At 41.2% G+C, this 21,475-nt stretch overlaps 1 protein-coding gene across 1 annotated transcript in view; it reads right to left on the reverse strand.

Moving 5' to 3' along the window:
• UVRAG (UV radiation resistance associated) overlaps positions 1-21,475 on the reverse strand; it is a 242,541-nt gene that overhangs the window by 9,911 nt on the left and 211,155 nt on the right. The window contains exon 14 of the mRNA XM_087821652.1: positions 17,351-17,442. Within this exon, the coding sequence (XP_087677778.1) occupies positions 17,351-17,442 (92 nt within the window). The remainder of the gene's footprint in view (positions 1-17,350; positions 17,443-21,475) is intronic.

Raw genomic sequence — 21,475 nt, forward strand, 5'->3', positions numbered from 1 at the left:
TTCTCTCCCAACCCCTAGGGTTTGCCATCAAAATACCTACACTTGATCTCTATTTCTGTTTGAGGGAGGAGTGAGAGTCAGAATAATTTTTAGGTCAAGTGGCCTGGTATCTTTCCCTTTTCTTCTTGATTACATTATGTTTGTGGGGCTTTTCTGACTTCCTAAGACTTGTTAGGCTGTTACAGGAATGCTGATGCATTTTAAGCATCAATTATGAACAGAAATACATTCTGGCACAAAATGATATAAATGTGGAGACTTGAGGGGAAAATGAAATAAAGGAAAAAATAAAAACTTACCACATCAAGAAAGTTCCTGAAGCTGGGGTGAGTTTTTAGCTATGTGAAAAGATTTTTCCTGTTCTCTTTCAGAGTCACTTGCGCCTGTGTTATCTGTCTACAAGCAGGTCTCCCTCTGTAAAGTATTAGGAAAGAGCACAATTCGCAGTCCCAAGTATGTGTCTTTCCCTCCTACAAAATGTTTCCTCTGAGGAATGTTACTAGATCACAGCTGGTCAAAATGCTAAATCTTGATTGTCTGGATCCTGGCCAAAATCTACAACTACAACTCCTTGGAATAAGGATACTTAAAAAGAAAAAACACACAACAACCTTTGAAACAACATTTGATCTTCTTCTTTCTCCCCCTCGTAGCAAGCGGTGACCTCATGGCAGCGAGGCCTCTGCATGGAGGTGTTTAAGTTGGTTTAGCGCCATCAGAAATGTTTGAAGCCCTCAGTAGGACTCTGCGCCAATATCATGTCAACTGTGCTAAAAAGCAATAATAGTTTCTCACCTTCTTAAAGATTACTGCTTAAATAATGCAGAGCAACGACAGGGCTGCGCAGGCTGCCAAAAGCAGGTTGCCAAGGCAAAGCTGAGGTGGAATTACGTCTTTTGGCAGCTAAGAAATTATGACATAAAGTTAGTTTTTTCAAAAAACAACCTCCATAAATTAGGCTACTATCCTTTTTCAAAATCCAGCAAGGGCTGGGATTTATCTTTTTCCCTTCTCTCTCTCTCAGATCAAGTAGAAGCACAGAGCCTCCTATTGGGAAAGCCAAATTTAACGGTGAGATCTTATCTCCCAGGAGGTAGCTGGGGTTAACAGTTTTAAGCATGCAGTATCCTGGCCACATGCAAGCAGTCTAAAGACCTCTCACCATGACCAGATAAGTGAAAGTGCTTAATCTTTGCCCTGGATGTTAACAAAAACAAGAAACCAAATAAAAATAGAAACAATCTTGGGCCAAAAGCATTGGCTGAATTCTGTGCCAGTGGTCACTTTCCCCCTGGGCTCAGCTTGAAAGGTTTCCTGCCAAAGACTGACTAAATAAAAACAGAGAGTTTAAAAAGGTATAAGTGAACAAGGAAGCCTTTACATTTTCTTTAAACCAAGCACTGACGGAAAGATGAATTTCTAAAGGACAAAGTCCCAGAGGCAAAGGATAAAAGCAGCAAGCTGAAGAAATCCACTTCCCCGGGCCCACGGGTTCCTTCTGCCCAGCAGGCCTCCATGGCCCTGGGCAGCCGGGCCCAGCTTAGAGAAGAGAGGCCCGCCCAGCCCCAGCCCGGAGGCAGGCGGGGGTGCCCACAGCCAGGAGGCCCCTCAGGAAGGCAGTTCAGGCTCAGGCTGAGCTCCCTGTGATCAGGGAATAGAGACTGACCCTCCAAAGAGAAGTCCCAGGAGGGCGGGAAAGGCAACTACTTCACCAGAGAGCTTTCACTTTAAGAAATCATCATACAAATTAATCTACTGACACAGTCAGGCAACAAACAATATAAGGACTGTAAAATGCGCTAAAAAACAGAAAGAGATGCCAGGGATGATACCTGGGAATCCCTGGGAGTGTCTGGATGGCAACTTAAGACATGGGAGTAATAAAGAGTTTATGCTCTTTATTACTAGGAAAAAAATAATAATAACTTTGCCAGGGAAACCAGAGGACTAGTAATCTGACAGAGCCCAGCCCCAGAAAGAACTCTCCAGGGAAATGAAAACCTCAGTCAGAGAATGCTTTCAGAACTTAAAAAGGCAACTGCAAAGAGAGCTAAAGGAAGCTCTGTAAGAGCTTAGTAAGAGACTGTGGCACTCTCAGGGTAACGTCTTGGGAACCCTATCTTATGCAGTCCTCTGTATTACCAAAAGAGGTGCAATATAAAGCTGTATGCATATAATAGGCCATATTAACAAATAAATGATTTCCTTCCTTATTCAAATACATACTGAGTGTCTACTATGCATAAGGCACTGTGTACTGAACATATTGTATCTGGGAATTGTATCTGGACATTATTATTTCTGGGGACACAACAACAATTGAGGGAAAAAGCCATGGTTCCTGCTTTTATGGAGCTTACACCATAGTGGGAGAAGACAGACATTTGTCAACAAAATTACAAACATAAATGTACAATGACAACTTCTGACACGTCATACAGGAGAGGACATGGGTTAAGAAAACTTGTAACAGAACTGACCCAGAAAGGACAAGACTGGAAGGCTAGTGGAATCCTTCACCAGGTGAAGGATGAGTGGGTGGCTGGGAGCATCTTCCAGGCCAAAGGAACAGCATATGCCAAGGCCCATGTCACAGGACAGAACAATGTGAGAGGACCCAAAAGGCCATCACGGAAAGAAGAACATGGGGGAAAATAAAGCTGGAGAGGAAAACAAGGTCTGGACTATGCAGGAGCCACAGGCCATGTTTAGAGCTTCTTTCCTTCTCTAAGTCATTACATGTGTTAGGCTAGGTGTGGCCCGGGGAGAGGAAAAGAGAGAGAGGTTCATAATTGACTGATTTGTGTTTTGGAAAGTGTACTCTGGCTGCAGTTAGAGAACTGACTGGAGGAGGCCCAGAGTGGGTGCTGGGGCACCACGGCTGTGCAGTAGTTTGGTGAGAGAACCTGGCTGGACCAGAATGGAAATGCACAGATATGGCCAAATAGACATATTAGGGGAAATCAGCAGGGTTGCTAAGGTTCAATACGGGGGTGAGAGGAAAAGGAAGGATTATATCTGGCTTCCAAGCCAGTGTGAAAGAATAGACAGAGATTCCTTTGCTGAAAACAGAGCCCTGGAAGACCACAGGGCTTATGGTGCATGGAAGTCAGGATGAAAAAAAATGGACACAAAGAATGTGCTGTGAAAACATCCCGGAGGCCAATAAATCAACAAGCAACAAGTGCTGGCGAGGCTGTGGAGAAAAAGGAGCCCTGGTGCACTGCTGGTGGGAGTGCAGACTGGGGCAGCCACTATGGAAAACAGGATGAAGGGTCCTCAGAACATTAAAAATGGAGCTGCCATTTGACCCAGTGATCCCACTTCTAGGAATATACCCTAAGAATCCTGAAACACTAATCAGAAAGACCTTATGCACCCCTATGTCCATAGCATTGCAATTTACAATAGCTAAGATCTGGAAACAGCCCAAGTGCCCATCAGTAGGTGAGTGGATTAAAAAGCTGTGGGACATTTACACCATGGAATACTATGCAGGTGTAAAGAAGAAGGACCTTTGAGACAGCATGGAGGGACCGGAGAGTATTATGCTCCACGAAATAAGCCAGGCAGAGGAAGACAAGTATCATATGATCTCAGTTACATGAGGAATCTAATGAACAAAATAGATCCAGAGACATTCAAGCGTACAACAGGCTGACAAATTTCAGAGTGAAGGGGAAGGGCGTGGGAAGAGATTAATCAAAGAACTTACATGCATAACCCATGGACACACGATAGTTTGGTGAAGGCCTGGGGAGGGGGTGCATGTGGGGTGAAGGGGGGTTAATGGGGGAAAAGGGGGACATCTGTATTACTTTCAACAATAAAGATAAATTTTAAAAAAATCAAAAACCATCCAGGAGGCAATTCGAACAGAGCTCTGATATCAGAAAAGACATATAGGCTGAAGATTTACACTTGTGTTTGATTTCAATGTGGGGATAATTTAAATGATGGCTGTCACCTCAGGATGAAGAATAAAATGAGAGCCTAGAACTAAGCCTTGAGAGAGTAGTTTTTTATGATGAAGCAGAAAAAGAGGAGCCTGCAAATGAGATAAGCAGCAGCAGCAAAGAGAAATGAAGAAAACTAGGAGAGGGTTATAATAATAGGATTCCTTTTCTGGAACCAGAAGATGCTAAATGATCCCTTGTGTAAAACATTTTAATCTTAACATAATTATGAAAGGCTGTACAGAGCAAGTACAGAGCAAAAGTTAAAATAGGGGCCCTAAAACTAAAACTGTTCTGCCTGGGCTCAAAGCTTAGCTCCTCCCCTTGATGGCCGTGTCGCCTTTAAGTTACTTTAACCTCTCTGTGCCTCAGTTTCCTCATTTGTAAGATGACAGAGAAGAATGGGTCTTACTTCACAGGGTTGTTGTGAGGATTAAATGAGTTAACTAAATAATCAAATGTATCTGGTTTACAGTAACAGTCATCTAATTTAGCTGTAACGACATAACTTATACATTGTTATCCACAGCAGAAGAATCATGGAACAAGCATCATATAAAATGACCTTTCACAACACAGGGAATATATCTAAATTGAGCTTAAACTCAAAGGTCACACTGAGCAGCCAGTGGTCATTTCTAAAGTTGCAAACCCATGTCTGCTTTCTGTGGGCAAAGACCCTATCACTACAGCCCTCTTGAAACATAGAGTACAGTCCTTCAGACCTAGAAGGATGCTTATCTGCTGATAAAGAACCTCTTCCCAAAACACAGTACAGGATATATGTGGCTTTTCTGCTAATTCCTTCCCTCCATTCATTTAAGTATGCCGAACTTCCAACGCCAAATTCAAGTCCTACCTCCTTCACCAACCCTTCGAACATGCCCGTCTAAAGGGATCTCTCTGAACTCTAGACAGCTACAGTACTTGCAGTTATACCATCTGACCGACGCTTAATATAACCCCTTGGAGTTCACGCACATTCCAGTGGGCATCGCCGAAAGCCGCCCTCGCTGCCAGCAGCCTGAATAAAGCCGGGCAGAAACAGGCCTCTGCTGTTGAGGGCCCGCTCTGCTAGAGGCAGGCAGAGTTCATCAACAGCCGGCGCCAGGTGCTCTGTGTACAATATCCATTTTCAGATTATAACGGAGAAGGGAGCCAAGAATCTTCCGCAGGACTCATCAGAGGCGGCGATATTTAATTGGTGCCCTGAAGAGTAAGGGGGAACTGACCAGGCTGGGGGGCAGTGGAGAGCAAGGAATGAAGGAAGGGTATTTAAGGAGGAATAAACAGTGTGTGTGCAGGCCAACTGTGCAGCCACGTCTGTAAACACTGCTGGGGAGGGGCCCAGCCCTCCTTTATTTCTTACAATCCACGTTTCTACTTTCTAATCTAATGTAGCACAGAGCACACAGCAGATACTAAGTGAATATATCTGTTTTATGAATGAATGGACTTAATTAGTTACACTCAAAAGGAATAATTTATAGGGTTTTTTTTGTTTTGTTTTGTTTTTTGGGGCAATGTGTTGAGAAAGCATTCAGTTAATGTTTAAAGAAGGTAAAAACAACACTACAGGGTTACTTATAACAGGAAAGAAAAACTAAAGATGTAGTTATAGTAAATCTAAGTGAGGAAATATTATGCAGCCATTAAAATGATGTGAAAAAGTTTTTAATGGCATTGATCAATGTATACAACTGCAATACTGTGCTGTCCAATACCGCAGCTACCAGCCACAGGTTACTGAGCCCCTGCACTGTGGCCAGTTGGATTTGAGATGTGCTGTTGAGTGTAAAATATACCCTGGATTTAGAAGGCATAATATGAAAAAGGAATGTGAAGTGTTTTATTAATGGTTTTAAAAATATTCATTACATGTTGGCAATTTATTATTTTATTGGGATTCAATGAAATGTATTATTAAAATTAACTTACCTATTCCTTTTTTGCCTTTTACCAATGTGGCTGTCAGAAACTTAAATGTGCACGAGGCCCAGACTGTATTTCTACTGAACGGCACTGGTAGAGATGAGATCTCAGCTCTCTAAGAAACACACAGAAACTAACCTAACAGCGGCTTTCCCCCTGGATTATGGCTCCCCCTTTCCTATATATTTTTACACCCTCCACATTTTATTCATTGGGCACATACTACTTTATAATCAAAAGGAATGAAAAGAAATAAATACGACACACATAAAAACACAGAGAAAAAGATCTCGATTTGGCGCAAAGACTTGGTTGCTGGTGTTGAGGAAAGAAGCCCGGGGTACCCCAGTGACACTCTGTCACTGCTGAGGGTTAGCACACAAAGGATGCTGGCCAGCTGTTCTTCATCCTGACTGGAGACAGAAAAAAGCGGAAATGGGTGTTAACGGCAGGAGGGGGCCTGTAAGTTAAATACAGGGAAGAATTTCCTGAAGTGAGGGTGTTTAAACTCTGGAATGAGTTATGGAAGAAGCCTGGGCCCCCAAGGTCTTTTAAAAGACTACAGATACCCATATGCCTTGTGTGTTCCTGTCAAGAGGCAATGAGATGACTTGTCAAGGTTTCTTCTAAAATAGCTATCTTGGAGTAAATAACCCCAATAAAACTTTCTTTTTCATTTATTTTTGACCAGGCTTCGCTTTTCCTATTCTGGTGCCAGCCTGTAAGCAGCACTCTGAGAGGCAGGCGTATCTGCTGTAGCTACCTTAAGTAGGACTCTTGAGACTTCAAAGGCAGGGTCATTTGATCTAAATTTAAAAACCAACACCAGCTAGACAACATGTTTTTCAAGTCCCTCAGGGGTTACCTGCCAGAAATTAGCTCTGAATTCAGCATAAACATGGCAGAGAGGAGGAAGGAGGATCGATTTGTTTTTTAAAAGTGAGGCTTTTACAAACTTTTGATGCTGGACACCGCACACTGTCAAAGGTGAGTGGTTAGGCTTAAAAGCACAACTATTATATTGTCACCCTCTGTAGACTGGCTCACTTGCTGTAGGTTTTCATCATTCTCAGTTTACTCAAAAAACCATTTTCTTAAAATGTGCCAAAGTTCTTAGTTACTTGTTTATTTAAACATGCTGCTGAGCTTGATTCTACTTATAAGAAGGAATGGAAAACTAGGTCAGCAGAAGCATTATCTAGAGATTTTACCACTGAAGTGAGGTGACTGTACATAAAGCCGCTAGTTGCTTCTCCCAAAATCGCATCATTCAGCTCTAGAAGGAACCTGGAGATACCGTCCAGCAGGCTGAAGGACAGCCACGGACGCTTCTAACGTGTTCTGTCCTCAGGAAGCTCACTGGAACTGATGCAGTCTCTGTACAAACAGCACACTTGGTCCTAAAACATCAAATAAGTCAGCCCATGGTTAACCTCCCTCATTGTAACAGACTGTCCACGGAGGCTGGGTCTCAGGCTCTAAGTTCCCCGTGACAGCAAGAGTGAAACAATGCATAGGAATATTTTTGCAAGTTACAGCCTTCAAAATATTTAACTTGTCTTATCTACTCATTTAGATTATAAACTAAACAACTGTCAACTAGGCAAAGGCAGGGCAGATCTAACACTTTTGAATCTTCCTTTGTCCCTTGACTAGTGCTATATGCAGAGGAGACACTTAGTGAATTGTTAAATGCATGAATAATACTTAATAATACTTTATGTAGTCCTTTTTAGTTTATGAACCACTTAGACGTTATCTCATTTGCTCCATACAACTAGGCTTGGGAAATAGGGCTGGCGCTATTAACTCTATTTAAAAAATGGATACTCAAAATGATTTATGAAAATTAAATACAGAGCTGAAGTTGGAGCCTACACTTGCAGATTGCCAATCCAGCTCCTCCCACTGTCCCACACGGCCTTGCTGCTACACAGTTGAAACATCATAGTTGGGGAAAATTAAACTTAGAATAAAAAAAGTCCATGTATAAAACAGAACAGATGGCTCTGAAATCCTGCTTTTATCATGTCTTATTCTGAAAAAAGAACATGAAATTCAAGGGAGACAAACACTAAGGACAAACATGTTTTAGGACAACCCATGTGCTTCCTTTAGTTTTCTTGTTTCTTAACCAATGGAGTTAAAACATGTAATTATTTTTGTTTATTTTGGTCATGAAAGTTCTTAAATTCTTCACAAAGTTTAGGCCGCTTAGTTTCCTGCCTCTGAGGTAAATGGGGTAGGATACGCAACCAAAAATGTTTTCACCAGAACTGCTGCCTTGGTTCCGCAGCGTATGCTTCTGGCGCCGGGTTGGGCTCTGGTGGGTTTCCCTGCGGAAGGTAACAGGTGTTGATAGGAGGGCTGGGGAAGCGCCGAGAAAGGAAAGCATGACCACCACCTGATAAGGTGCAGCACGGTATGGGCAAAGGAACGTGGGACTAGGAGTCAGATAGTCTGGGTTTCTGGTCCCAGTTCCATCACTTGTTACCATGTGATCTTGGCAAGTCGCTTCACATTTCAAAGTCTCAGCCTTCTGATCTGTAAATCAGTGAGCATCGTCCTTGCCCTCCCTCACAGGGTTGCTGCATTCTTAAAACATGGAAAATTTTGCAAATAAGAGACTTTTATTATTCATAACTTCTAACTACAGTGAAGTTTACCTAAGAAGGTAGGTACCCAAAAAAGTACGCAGCCAGACTAATTTGTAGGGTACTTATCACTAAGGCTCTAATAGGGTCTTAAAATAACTAGGAGAAAGTGAAAGGGGAATGGTGAATATTTTGCGATCTCCTTACAAACAGATATAGAATATGGCACTTAGTTATTAAAAAATGTGAACCAAGAGCCATATTCTGTATCTATTTATAAGGAGATGACTGTGTATTTTAAAGGAAAAACAAAATACCTATAACAAAGAATGGATTTCATTCTTAAAACAGATTATAGCTATGATTCATTTACCCATTACATATTTATAATAATAGCTACCATGTATTCAGTACTACTATGCTCCAGGCAGTATGCCAGGTATTTACATATTTAATCTCTATGATTAAACTCTATCAGGTAGGCTCTATTTTAAGCTGATAGCTTAAACTTGCCTGAGGTCACAGACCAGTAAGTGATAGAGTTGGTATTTAAATCCATAGTCTTTACATGCTCTTTACACCTGGGTAACTGTAACCTTGGCCTACTCTGTCGGATACCCCAAGCTTCACATGTCCAAATCCAGGTCCACTCAAATGCCACCTCCTTAGTGAAGGCTTATCCACTTCTCACCCACACCCCTCACACCAGGAAGTAAATGACTTTCTCTGAATGGTCTAAATAACTTATCTACCTTTCTTATAGCACTTTCTTTGTTCTACTTTTCTTTTATATATTGTTTGTTCCTATTTCATTGCCTCAATTAGACTATAAGCTCCTTGAGTGTAAGTTCAAGGTGCACGTTCCATGAACAGAACAGGGTTCATTCACATGCCCATCGCTTACCAAGCACCTCCTTTCTCAGTGCCAGGCTGAGACCCCAGGAAGAGTAAGACAGCCCCAGCCACAAGCTGCTCAAAAGCTGAGTGGGTAAGACTTGGTGGCGAAAGTGAACCTAAGCTACTGAGGTTACGTATTTATCCCTGTATTTGCCCCTGTGCTTGTTGAGTGAATAAATGAGGTGGGATATGAGCTGGATCTTGAAGTGAGAGCGACATTTGGATAGGGTGAGGGCAAGGACAGGCTATTCTAGGTAGTGGGAAGTTGTCTGAGAGAAGAACTGAGGTCCCAATAAATAAATTTTAAAAAAGAGGGGGAGGGAGAAAACAACTGAGGTCAGAAATGAGAGTGATATGTCTGGGGGTCAGTTGAGACAGGGTGAGAGAGCCGTGGAGGGACACAATCGAGGGACTATTCCAGGACCTGGATGGTGGCCCCGGCACACAGCCCGTTTGCAGCAACCACAGCACGTAATCTCTTCCACCCGGTTCCAGACTCATCCTCTCACAGTGGCCATCAAGCAGCAGCCTGCACATACCTTCTTCCCTGACCATACTCAGCACCAGCATCAGCTGCACATGTGCATGTCTATTTGAATCTTGGACCACTTAGTATTTAGCAGTAAAAAAAAGAAAAATGGGATGCTTAAGTGCCATGCTGGTGGCTTTTAACCAAACTATTCAAGAGTACAACCCCTGAGCTGAAATTCTGCCTTTAGAAATTGTATTGCTCGAAAGTGACAACGGGGTTAGTCATCCTAGGATGAGAAAATGGGGACTTCTTCTGGAAAGAGTTGGCATAAAGCACCAAGCCCCGTGGAACTATATTCATGAGGAAGAGGGGTTAATTGTAGGATTAATCAGGTAGGTGCTCTTGGTGTTAGATAAGAATTCTGTAATGTGAAAGAAAAAGAGGAATTTTAATCATGTTGTCTTTTCTTTAAAAAACAAACAAAACAAGCTGTCACGTAACTTTGAAGCTTGCCACACAGAGGAATTCAGCCACTGCGCTGATCCTTAGCCAGTCTGAAATCCTTGACACTGAAAGAACATAGAACAACCGCTTCCACAGGGACCAATCTGTGAATGGTAACAACCCACAGAAAATGGCAATGTTTTCTTTTACAAAAGATGTAAGAGGCTCCCTCAGGAACTTCAGTTTTTTTACCCTTTGCCCTAAGGAGCACAGGCTGGGGAGGTAACTCCTCAGTCCATGGTTGCTCTCGGAAATTCTCAGATTTCCTCTGAGGCTAAAAGTGCTTGTTCCAGCTTTGTTTAGATTTGTAACTTCCAGCCTGGCTTCCTGCAGTGGTCTTTTCTTGGGGTCATTATGTAGCATTCATTTTGCAGGGCTTCGAATCTACCCTGGTAGCCCATTTTTCATGGAAGCACCATAAAGTGGTACCATGCCATTCATTCAGTGTTAATGTGCTTGGCACAACTGGCACAGAGGGGACTGCATAAATGTGTGAATTTGTGGCTTAATAGTTTTTTTACATCAGTGCCAGGAGACCTAGATTCTAGTTTTATTATTAGAGGCTCATGGGTCAACCATTCTTGGAAAGTCATTTCTCTGTACCTTAGAAATGCAAGTTGCTGGAAATCACAGTGGTCCAGGAGGGAAAGGGCACTCAGGTTGTTGCAATGAGGAAGCATTTCTGTGTAAGCATTTTGAGTAAATTGTCTAAAAAGATTTCAGAAGAAAGGGATCTAATCTCTAAAGTTCCAGTAATTTGCTGTGATTTAGTTTCTCATTTTAAATATTTACTTTCCCCCCTTAATTTTGCATTTGCAGTTTATATTTTTTCTTGAAAAGGGTTCGTAAACTATATAAGCTCTAAGTACCACAAAACCCAGATTCTCTCTGTTCCTAAAATGAATGTGCACTCCAGCCAAGGTGGTCTGTTCTTTGCCAATAAAGCTACTGAGCCTTTTCCAAAACTATTCCCTCTATGTGAGGGGTGGGGCTGCAGATCACCGTCAGAGAGAGGGAAGAGGGAGAGCACATTCTAGACAGAAGGACAGTGAGTGTCATGACCCTGAGTCAGGAAAGAACTTGCTCATGTAACTCAGGAGGTCAGTGTAGCGACCGTACGTGAGAGTAAGTGGAGCATGGCGTGAGATGCAGTGGAGAGGAAGGGGCCAGGCAGGCCATGAACAAGAGCTTGGATTTATTCTAGCCACCAAAGAGAGGGAGTGATTAAGATACAACGGTCACTTTGGCTGCTGTGGAGAATGAACAAAGGTGGGAAAGAGTAAAATCAGGGAAACAAACTGGATTAGTGCAGTGTCTGGGTAAGAGAAGGTGGTGACTTGGACTGGGGTGACAAAGATGGTGGGAAATGGTCAGATTTGATATATATTTTGTAGTTGAGATGACAGGGTTTGCTGATGATTAGATTGAATCTAGGAAGAGTAAAGAAAAGAAGGGCATCAAAGGATGATTCCCTTGGTCTGAGCAATGGGTAGACAGGGCCACTTGCTGAAAGAAAGAAGACTGTTGGCAGGGTAGCGTTAGATGTTGAGGCTGAGATGCCTTGATATTCCAAGGGGAGGTGTCAAGTAGGTCTTTGACTATACAGAATTTACAGGGAGATTTATACTGAAAACATAACTGTGAGAGCCATAAAGATATAGTTTTCAAAACTAAGGGAATGAATGAGACCACATGAGAAGAAAGTAGAGAGAGAAAAAGAGAGAATGACCTAAGACAGGACCACAGAGAATCCATATACAATGGTAGGAGGAATGTGAAAAACAGAAAAAGCCGAGGGATGGAGGAAATCCACGGGAGGGTAGTATTGTGGAAGCCAAGAAAGGACACTGTTTCTAGAATGTAGGAATGCTCCTGAGATGCAGAACAAGATGAGAAGTGACCTCTGGGCTTGGCAACATAGAGCTCAGTAAGCACCTACCTAGAAAAGAGGAATTTAGGTATCCTGATAGAACTAGAAGTCAGACTGGAATGCGTTAACTAGGAATTGGAAAAATAGAACATAAATAGACCTATAATCATTATAAAAATTAAATCAGTCATTAAAAATCTATACTTTTCCCCTCAACACTAGGCTTTTGCTAACTTCTATCAGACCTTCAACATACAGATAATTCCTATTGTGTACCAACTGTTCCAGAGAATAGAAAAGAAAGAATGAGGCTGTTACAGCTCTGTTACCAAAATCAGACAACAATTATTATATGAGAAAGAAAAATTATAGGCTAGTCTCATCTCAGTTCACGAATATAGATATTCTTTAAATATTAGCAAATTCAATCCAATAATATGGAAAAAAATAATATATCATATCTAGGTAGAGTTTATCCCAGGAGAATTAACATTAGAAAATATATTAGTATTTATTAGCACATTAACATAGTAAAGGAGAGCAAATATAGTACCGTCTCAACAGAATCAGAATAAGCATTTGATAAAATTCAATATACACACATTCAGTGAACTGGGAATCGGAAGACACTTCCTTTTGCTAATAAAGATTATCTATTTAAACCTGCAATAAATACATATAATACTTAATGGTGAAAAGTTAGAAGCATTCTCTTTAAAATCAATAATAAAACGAGGATATCCATGATCACTGTTCCTCTTCCATAATAAAACATAAGACAATAAAAAGTAATAAAAGATGTAAAAATAGAAAGGAAGAAACAAAACCATCACTCACAAAAACACCTTGTGTACAGAGAAAATCCAAGAAAATCTAAGACAACCTATTGTACTTAATGTTAGCAAAGCTGCTGAATTCTATCCAAAATACAAAAAAAAAAAATCTGTGGTATTCCTGTACATTAGCTACCAAAAAAGTTGGATGTTGTAATGAAAAATTTATAACAGCCATCAAAATGGTAAGCTACCTAGGACTAAGTATCTAATAAAAGATTTGTAAGACCTTTATGAAGGAAATGAAAAGACTTCATTGAGATATATCTAAAAAACAAAAAGAAAACAGATAGATGTCATGTTCACAGTTAAGACTCCATATCATAAAGCTGTCAGATCACTCAAATATAATTCATATGTCAAGAAAAGCTAAAAGAATTTTGAAAAAGAACCCTAAGTAGGAGCCTTACTCTACCAGACTATCAAGGAAGCTGGGGTGCCTTCCGGTTCCCTTGCTCTGAAGGAACATGACTTAGGAATACCATCCTGGCCCCTCTGCACCCTCTTACTCACTGGCTCTCAGAGAAGGAGGGCCTTTTCTGATTGGTAAATTTAGAGAGGAAAATAAAACCTGAGTGTTCTTGGCTTAGCCCCATCGGCAGAGTCATCTGACCACTCTCTGCAGTGTAGTCAAGGGCCTGCCTCTGCAGGGAAAGCCTAGGGTTCTCCAGTTCACACTGTGATTACGAGGGCAAGTTTAATTTTGAGTGACATCTTTGCAAGCCCTTCTTATTACAGATCTAAAGCCACATTTTCCTAGTAGCTCTATCGGTAACAAGAGTGACAATTTGATTTCTATTAGTTTGCTCTTGTATCCCCTGCCTCTAACTGTTCCAAATGTCAGGAGGAAGGGGGATGCTATTTATTGGGCATCTACAAACCTCAACAAGACTCACAGAAATTACATCCTGTAATAATTAAAAATGTGGTATTAGCCTATCTATAGATAAAACAACGAAGCAGAATAGGGAGCCTGGAAACACATCCACGCATATAAGTGAAGCTGGTATATGAAACAGATGACATATCAAACAGTGGACAAAGGACAGACTCTTCAATAAATGATACTGGGACTTCTTGCTGTTTGTGCAGAGAAAGATTCATTTAGTGATTAATCAGGTAGCGTTGTGGGTTACCTCTCCTTTTTTTTTATTATTTTACATTATTTACCATTTCTGTTATAAAGCCTTCCATGAATTATATACCCGTTTCCAGCTGGATCACAAGTCCCTTGAAGGCAGGCCTCGAGTCTTGTACTCCTGTCATGCTCCAGACTTTACAGAGTTGATGCTAACTAAAAACGCCTGCTGGCTTCCTCCTCCTCCTTCCTACCATTATTTTATTTTAGAACTCAATTCCTATCCATCATTCCTTAGGGCACTGCAACACCAAGCTTTTATAATTATTTTGATATTCTGACTAGAATTCTTTAAACATTTGTGTATTTGCTTAACAGGAGTCCTATCTAAAATGAGACATCTGGAACTTGCATCTTGAAGATCACGAGACAAAAATAAAAATGTCAAAGTAAAGGTTAATCATATGTATTGTTTTTTTATTATCCTCAAGACCTACCCTCACAGCACAGAAAAAAATGAAACCAATCTTGTACCTTCCTCCCCACAGATAGTTTTTCCGTCTAACACCGCATTTCATTCTCACCACAAACTGGTGAGATGAGCAGGGCAGGGATTACAGACGAGGAAATTACATTTCAGAGAGGCAGGCCTCTAAATTCACACAGCAGGTTAGACAAAAATCGGGGATCAGAAGCCAGTGCTCTTTAGAAGAAATCATACCATTCCCAGTTGTCTAACTTTCTAAAGCCTAATTTCCATTCATACGATTTTCTAAGTTACTGCCTATCATTCAAAGATTCAAACTTCAAGAATTACCACATGGCTAGAGCCAATAGCTTTCCATTTATTTAAGTCAAGTGAATCACTCTAATGTCTTGGCATCAGACTTTCCATTTCCCCTTCTCTTTTTGTTTAAATTTTATTTTTCAATTAAAGTTTACATTCATTATTCCGTATTAGTTTCAGATGTTCAACATGGTGGTTAGACAATCATATACTTACAAAGTGTGTCCCCCAATATTTCCAGTACCCACCTGGCCCATACATACTTATAATATTATTGATTATATTTCCTATGCTGTACCTTAGATTCCATGACTATTCTGTAACTAACAATTTGTACTTCTTAATCCCTTCACTTTTTTCACCCAACTCCCCAAACACCCTCCCCCTCTGGCAACTATCAGTCTGTTTTTTGTGTCTATGAGTCTATTTCAATTTTGTTTGTTTGTTTACTTTGTTCTTTAGATTCCACATGTAAATGAAATCATATGCTATTTGTCTTTCTCTGACTGACTTATTTCACTTAGCATAATACCCTCTAGGCCCATCCATGTGGTCCCAAATGGTAAGATTTCATTCTTTTTTATGGCCGAGTAATATTCCATTGTATATATGTACCACCACTTTTTTATCCAGTTGTCTATTGATGGGCACTTGGGTTGCTTCCATATTTTGACTATTATAAATAACGCTGCAATCAACATAAGGGTGGGTATATTCTTTGAATTAGTGTTTTTGGTTTCTTCAGATATATACCCAGAAGTGGAATCACTGGGCCATAAGGCAGTTGCATTTTTAATTTTTGAAGAATCCTCCATACTGTTTTCCATACTGGCCGCACAACATCAGTGCACAAAGGCTCCCTTTATTCCACATCCTCCCCAATACCGGGACTGAGGCAACTCAGCAAGTCTCAGGGTACACCAAGACAAGCCGCTACCCGCTGAGTGCCCGTGGACCTCTGTGGCGGTGTTGGGGTTCTCAGGAAGTTATCAGGGTAAGGCCAGCAGAGTTTCTCAGGGCCAAACAGACCAAGATTTGGCCATGTGAAGAGAGGGCTCTGCATAGGAAGGGTAGCACCAGTGGCCCTGACCCAGAGCCATACAACTCTGTCTCTGACATCCAGGCCCAGGCAGCTGACTCCTTAGCAGGGCATGAGCTCGGCAGGGCAGGGTGACAGGGATTGGGGGTAGAGGCTAGTGCTTTCCTCCAGGCTGATGCAGTATGGAGGGGAATGCTCTACCCAGGAAAGATGGCACCTGCAGGCCATCTCTGCAGTGTAGGAGAAGGACCCAGCACAGCGACCTCACAGCTGGTCCCTTCAGCTCTCTCCTTAAAGCCACACAACTCAGTCTGTCCTTGCACGACTCCACTTCGCTCTGAACCATGCTCTGTCTGCTGGAGCTTAAGGTGAGTGGCTGTGGAAGAGGTTTTGTGCGCTGGCCCTTTAAGAAGGTGCCTGGGTTACTATCAGACTCCCATATCTCCCTGGGGACTGAATCCCTGCTTTTTTCACAGCAAGATGTTATGTGGGCTCTTCTTCCTGGCTCTGGTGCTCCGGGCTGGGGAGCCTGGCATAAGGTTGAGACCCCACACTCCTCAGGGGGACCTTTGCAGCTGAGATATTCCTCTGGATTCTCTACTGCCTCACATGGGTGTGGGGCAGCCCTTTTCACGCCCCCACCCTTCCTACCAGTCTAGATGTGCTATCTTCTGTAAATCCTTGGTTATACGACTTCTGTTCAGCTAGTCGTCAGTTGGTTATTCAGGTTGACTGTTCTATAATTTAGTTTTGATTCCAGTTGGGACCTGGGAGGAGGTGAGTGTAACTTCTACCTACTCTGCTGCCTCTCGGATCTCCATTTCCCCTTTCTTTTTAAAAAAGTCATGTCTATCCTGACAAAGCACTTTTAAGTAGCAGCTTGCCCTCATGGTACAACAGGCATTGACACCAAACACAAGAAACACTCTAGTATGTGCCTCCTGGCCTCCTGACAAACCTAACCTATTCCTTGTGTGCTTTCTTCCTTTAACTCTCATAGCCACTGATCCTGCTGCTCATTCTATATTTATGACCTTTACTTGCTCTTTAGAAAAGTCTTAGGGGCTCCATGTCTCTCCCTTTTATGAATCACAGGGCTGTACTTCAGTCTCTGCCTCAGCAATGTACTCAACAATTGCTTGCCCAGCCAACCTCCCAATGTTCAAACAACACTCCCTCGAACCCTCTTCCCGAGGGTGCTTCACCCTCTTTTGCCAGATGGGAGCTTAGACCTACAAGAGTACAATGGCTGTCTTTCCTTTTCTTCAGATATCTTATTACAAAAGAAGACCCAGAAGGCAGGTGTGGAGTAGTGTGGAAGTCAGAAAAGTTTCTCAGGATTATTATGTGCATTACAGTTTCTGAGTATCAGAAATAAAGGTACTCACCACCTGACCAGTAGTCCATGTTCCATGAAGTTTTTCAGGTTAGGAAGGGTTTGCCTCAAGTCTGGAGTCCCAAGTCCATGTTGATATCTTAGCTACAAAGGTAGAAAAATAGAATTGAAAGAAATTCTGGCAGATACTAGACAATGCTTTAGAAACACGATGTAGTAAGCATGTCTTTTTTTTTTTTAACTCAAAAACAGGAAATATGAATGTATGATCCCAATATCATCAACTACACTTTTGGGATGGTGTTTCAAAGTAGTCTTTTCATTTCTTGCTCCCTCATCCCCTAAAGTTGGAAAAGATTAAGAATGACTGACTGTGGAATCAGGATATTTCAAAGACCCCTGTAGGATCTGCTAACATCCATTCCAGGGACATATACCATAAAACCAGTATTTCATTTGATATTATATACTCTGAGCACATTCAGCCTTTTTTTCGCTGATCCTTCCCTTTGTATAATTATGCGTAAGAATCATGTTGTGTTGACCTAATGTCCACCAGTGTCTGATACTGTGCTAGTGCTCAGTTAGTGCTTATTAAACAAATAAGCCACGTTTGACAGAGGCTGTGCTCTATATTTCTCTTGTATTTATAATTTCCCTCTGCATCCAGAGCAAGAGCACAGAGCTATAGGGCTAGCATGAGGAAATTATGGCCTATGGGCTCGATCTGCTCTTAGTTTTACTTATTTCTGCTAAAGGCTGATTTTCTAAAATCAAGTATCCTTCTATGTTCTTTGGATAACTTGCGAAATGGTTTTCATCTGTTTGTTCCTTGCCCCCTCTCGCTCTGTCTCTGAATCCCACTCCCTTCCTTAACTGACCATGATAAGATCTGAGATAGGTACATGTCCATATTCATATACATGCTCACACACAATATCAAATACACAGGAAGTGTGCAACACAGCCCTGCAGAAATGTAGTTTCCAAATGTCATGATATATATGAAAAAGGCACTTTGTAAATTGCATATTGTTGTATAAATGTGAAGGGTCATCAGTTCTGAATTTTTACTTTTCTAGCACCTAACTTTAAAAGTGACTAAGTCAAACTTTTAAATATTTTCCTCTTTTAAAAAATAAAACCACGACCAACAAAAAAATATTAAAGTAGGTTTTCTTTTGTTTCTATCTAGTAATCAATTGGTTTTTCACTTGTAGTGAGAAGTTCATTCTCACTACACTGAACTTTTAAAGGAAAACCCCGAAACCTAATTGGGTCTCTTGAACACTCACATAAACAAGGCGGTAGAAACATAGAATGTTAAAGCTAAAAGGAATCTTGAAAAATATTTAAGGCAATCCTTTCCTTTTGGGGAAACTGAAGCTCAGAAAAGGAAAGTAAATTCTCCAGGAACACATATTTCAATGGCAAATATATTATTAGTCAGAGCCTCCTTTTCATGACCATGCTACTCCACCCTTTACCCCAAAGTGAGAGGAAAATTGGTAAAAACACTCGAGAAGACAAAGGGAAAAATATTCTTTTCCTTTTCCAAAACTTAGCTTGGTGACCTGAATCACCTCCTGAGATTTGCTGACCTTGAGTTATAAGATCTACTCCATATTAAATGACATCATTTCTTATGTTAATATAAAAGCATTTTTTCCCATACATTGATAAAAGCAAAATGGCTGATATCCCAATATGACATTCCTGAATTCATTGTTTCAATAAAAAAGTGAAATTGTTTACACATGGCATGGCAATTTCACCTGTGATTCATACTGAAAAATATTAAATATCAAAAAACCATACTGAAATAACACTAAGCTATGCGTCCCTGAGCCAGTATACAGTCAATTGCCTGCCCCAGGTCCACAGTGGAAGGTGGGTGTTGAATTCTTTCAGAGACCACAAGGAAAATTTGTCTGCAAGTCTGATTTCAACCAAAAGAGGAAAATGTGGGCCTTGCAAGCCTCCACCCAGGCCTTAACTCTGCATTTGCTGTGCAGCACTACTATTTTTTATCACAGAATCTTAGGGTATTGTAACATAGAGACTCCGGAGATCATCTTTTCCAACCCCCTCCTTTCATACGTGAAGAAACTAAGACTCAATACAGCAAGTGTCCTGCCCCAGACCAGAGAGCTGATAAAGGACAAAGCCAAGGCCAGACCCTGGTAACAGCTCCAGTTCCTTCTACCATGCCGTCCTTTCAACATCGGAGGTTAGCCAAAGAACATAAATGCGACTATGCGGAGCCGGTGGACACAGACAACAATGTGATGAAGGGGGAGTGTGTGGGGGGGTTTAGGTGGAGGGGGCAAAGGGAGAGGATGGGGGACATCTGTCACACTGCCAACAATAAAAAAAAGAAATGAAATTCACACATAAAACAGACACATTAATATTTAAAATAAAGTACATGTATTGTTTAAAGTCGAAACTACTACAAGGCTTATGATGAGAAGGCAACAGCTCTCCGCTCTTCAGTAGCAACTGCTTTCAGCTGCTGCTTCTTTACCACCGTATCTCTGAATAATATGCTAATATTTCTTACTCCTTCCCTTCCAGTTTCAGCCATCATCTACTGGGTTCCTACTATGAAAAATGAAAGTTAGTGCTCCTGTATGTCTCCTCTTACACTAACATGTTAGCCCTAACCCACAAGCTATCTACTGACTTTATTAAAGAACACGAGGATTTCACTCTCTACCTCCCAACTTTACTTCTCATGTTCAAGATATTCAAAATCACAGTTTTTGTTAAATCAATATTTAGTGTTTACCTTACTATAGCTACAAAAATACTGTTCAGTGCTGAGTCATGTAATATACTATTCCTTTTTTTGCAGTTTTTTGGTCGTTTTTCTTGAAGTGCTAATTGCCATTTTCCCCCCCACTTGTTGAGTACTTATCACTCTTTTTTTTAATCCTCACCTGAGGATATTTTTTCCATTGCTTTTCAGAGAGAGTGGAAGGGGGGGAAGAGAGAGAGAGAAACATCGATGTGAGAGAGACACATCGACTGGTTGCTTCCCGCACACTTCCCGACCGGGAATCAAGCCTGCGACCAAGGTGCGTGCCCTTGGCCGGAATTGAACCTGGGACCCTTCAGTCCTCAGGCCGAGGCTCTAACCACTGAGCCAAACTGGCTAGGGCTTGAGTACTTATCTTGATAGTATCTTGTACTCAGTTAGATCACTAGATCCTCCCCGAATGACGACAAAACCCTAAAATCTTTCTCATTATGATTAGAAGCATCATATAACCTACCGAGTCCACTTCCCCCGCTTGGAGATATTTCGTGAAGCATCCCTCTCTGCGCTCCAATCTGAACTGGCTGCTCTCTAGGCCTGTTCCACTGTTATCTTCCCAGAACTTTCCTTCACCATCACCTTGGACATTTTGTTTACTTCTCTGTGTTAAAGCTGTTGTTCCCTAGGTCTTATGACTTCTTTATTTACTGCCCCTTCTTGGTGGAGCATCTCCTATAATAGCTTTCTGGGGAAGGGGAACACAGGAGGTATCTTTTTTGACACCTTGAATATTTAAAAATACCTTTATTCCATTCTCACACTTGAATGACAGTTTGCCTGGGTATAGAATGCAGGCTGAGAATAATTTCCTTCTGAATTTATAAAGTATTGTTTTACTGTCATTTCACTTTGCATATGGCAACTGAGAAACCTGATAACATTCTGATTCCTGGTCCTTTGTGAGCTGATTGTTCTCTCTAGAATCTTTTAGGATTTTATTCTTTAATCCTAGTTTTCTAAAATTTCACAGTGACTAGCCTTGTTTGGATTCTTTTTCATTCATTGTGCTGGGCACTTAGTGAGTTCTTTCAATATGAAAACTCTTAACCCCTAATTCTGATTATGTTCTTGTATTATTGTTATTATTATTATTTTATCTCCTTCATTTAGTTACTTCTGGATTTCTTTCTTCATTTTAGACTTAAAAATATATATTAGCTTTTCTTTAATGCCTACTAATCTGTGGTTGTCATTCATCTCTACAAATAAGACTTTAAAAAGCTGATCAGATAGTCTACACACTGGGGGATTACACTTCAAAATGAGTGGATGGAAATCTAGCTCTTTCTGTGGAGGACATGTCAGTCCCAGAAGCTCTCATTGTGGGAACTATATTTTTCTAGAGGGAGTCCTCCA

This window comes from Miniopterus natalensis, chromosome 11 (assembly GCF_054644295.1).
Source record: "Miniopterus natalensis isolate mMinNat1 chromosome 11, mMinNat1.hap1, whole genome shotgun sequence".
Classification (NCBI taxonomy): domain Eukaryota; kingdom Metazoa; phylum Chordata; class Mammalia; order Chiroptera; family Miniopteridae; genus Miniopterus; species Miniopterus natalensis.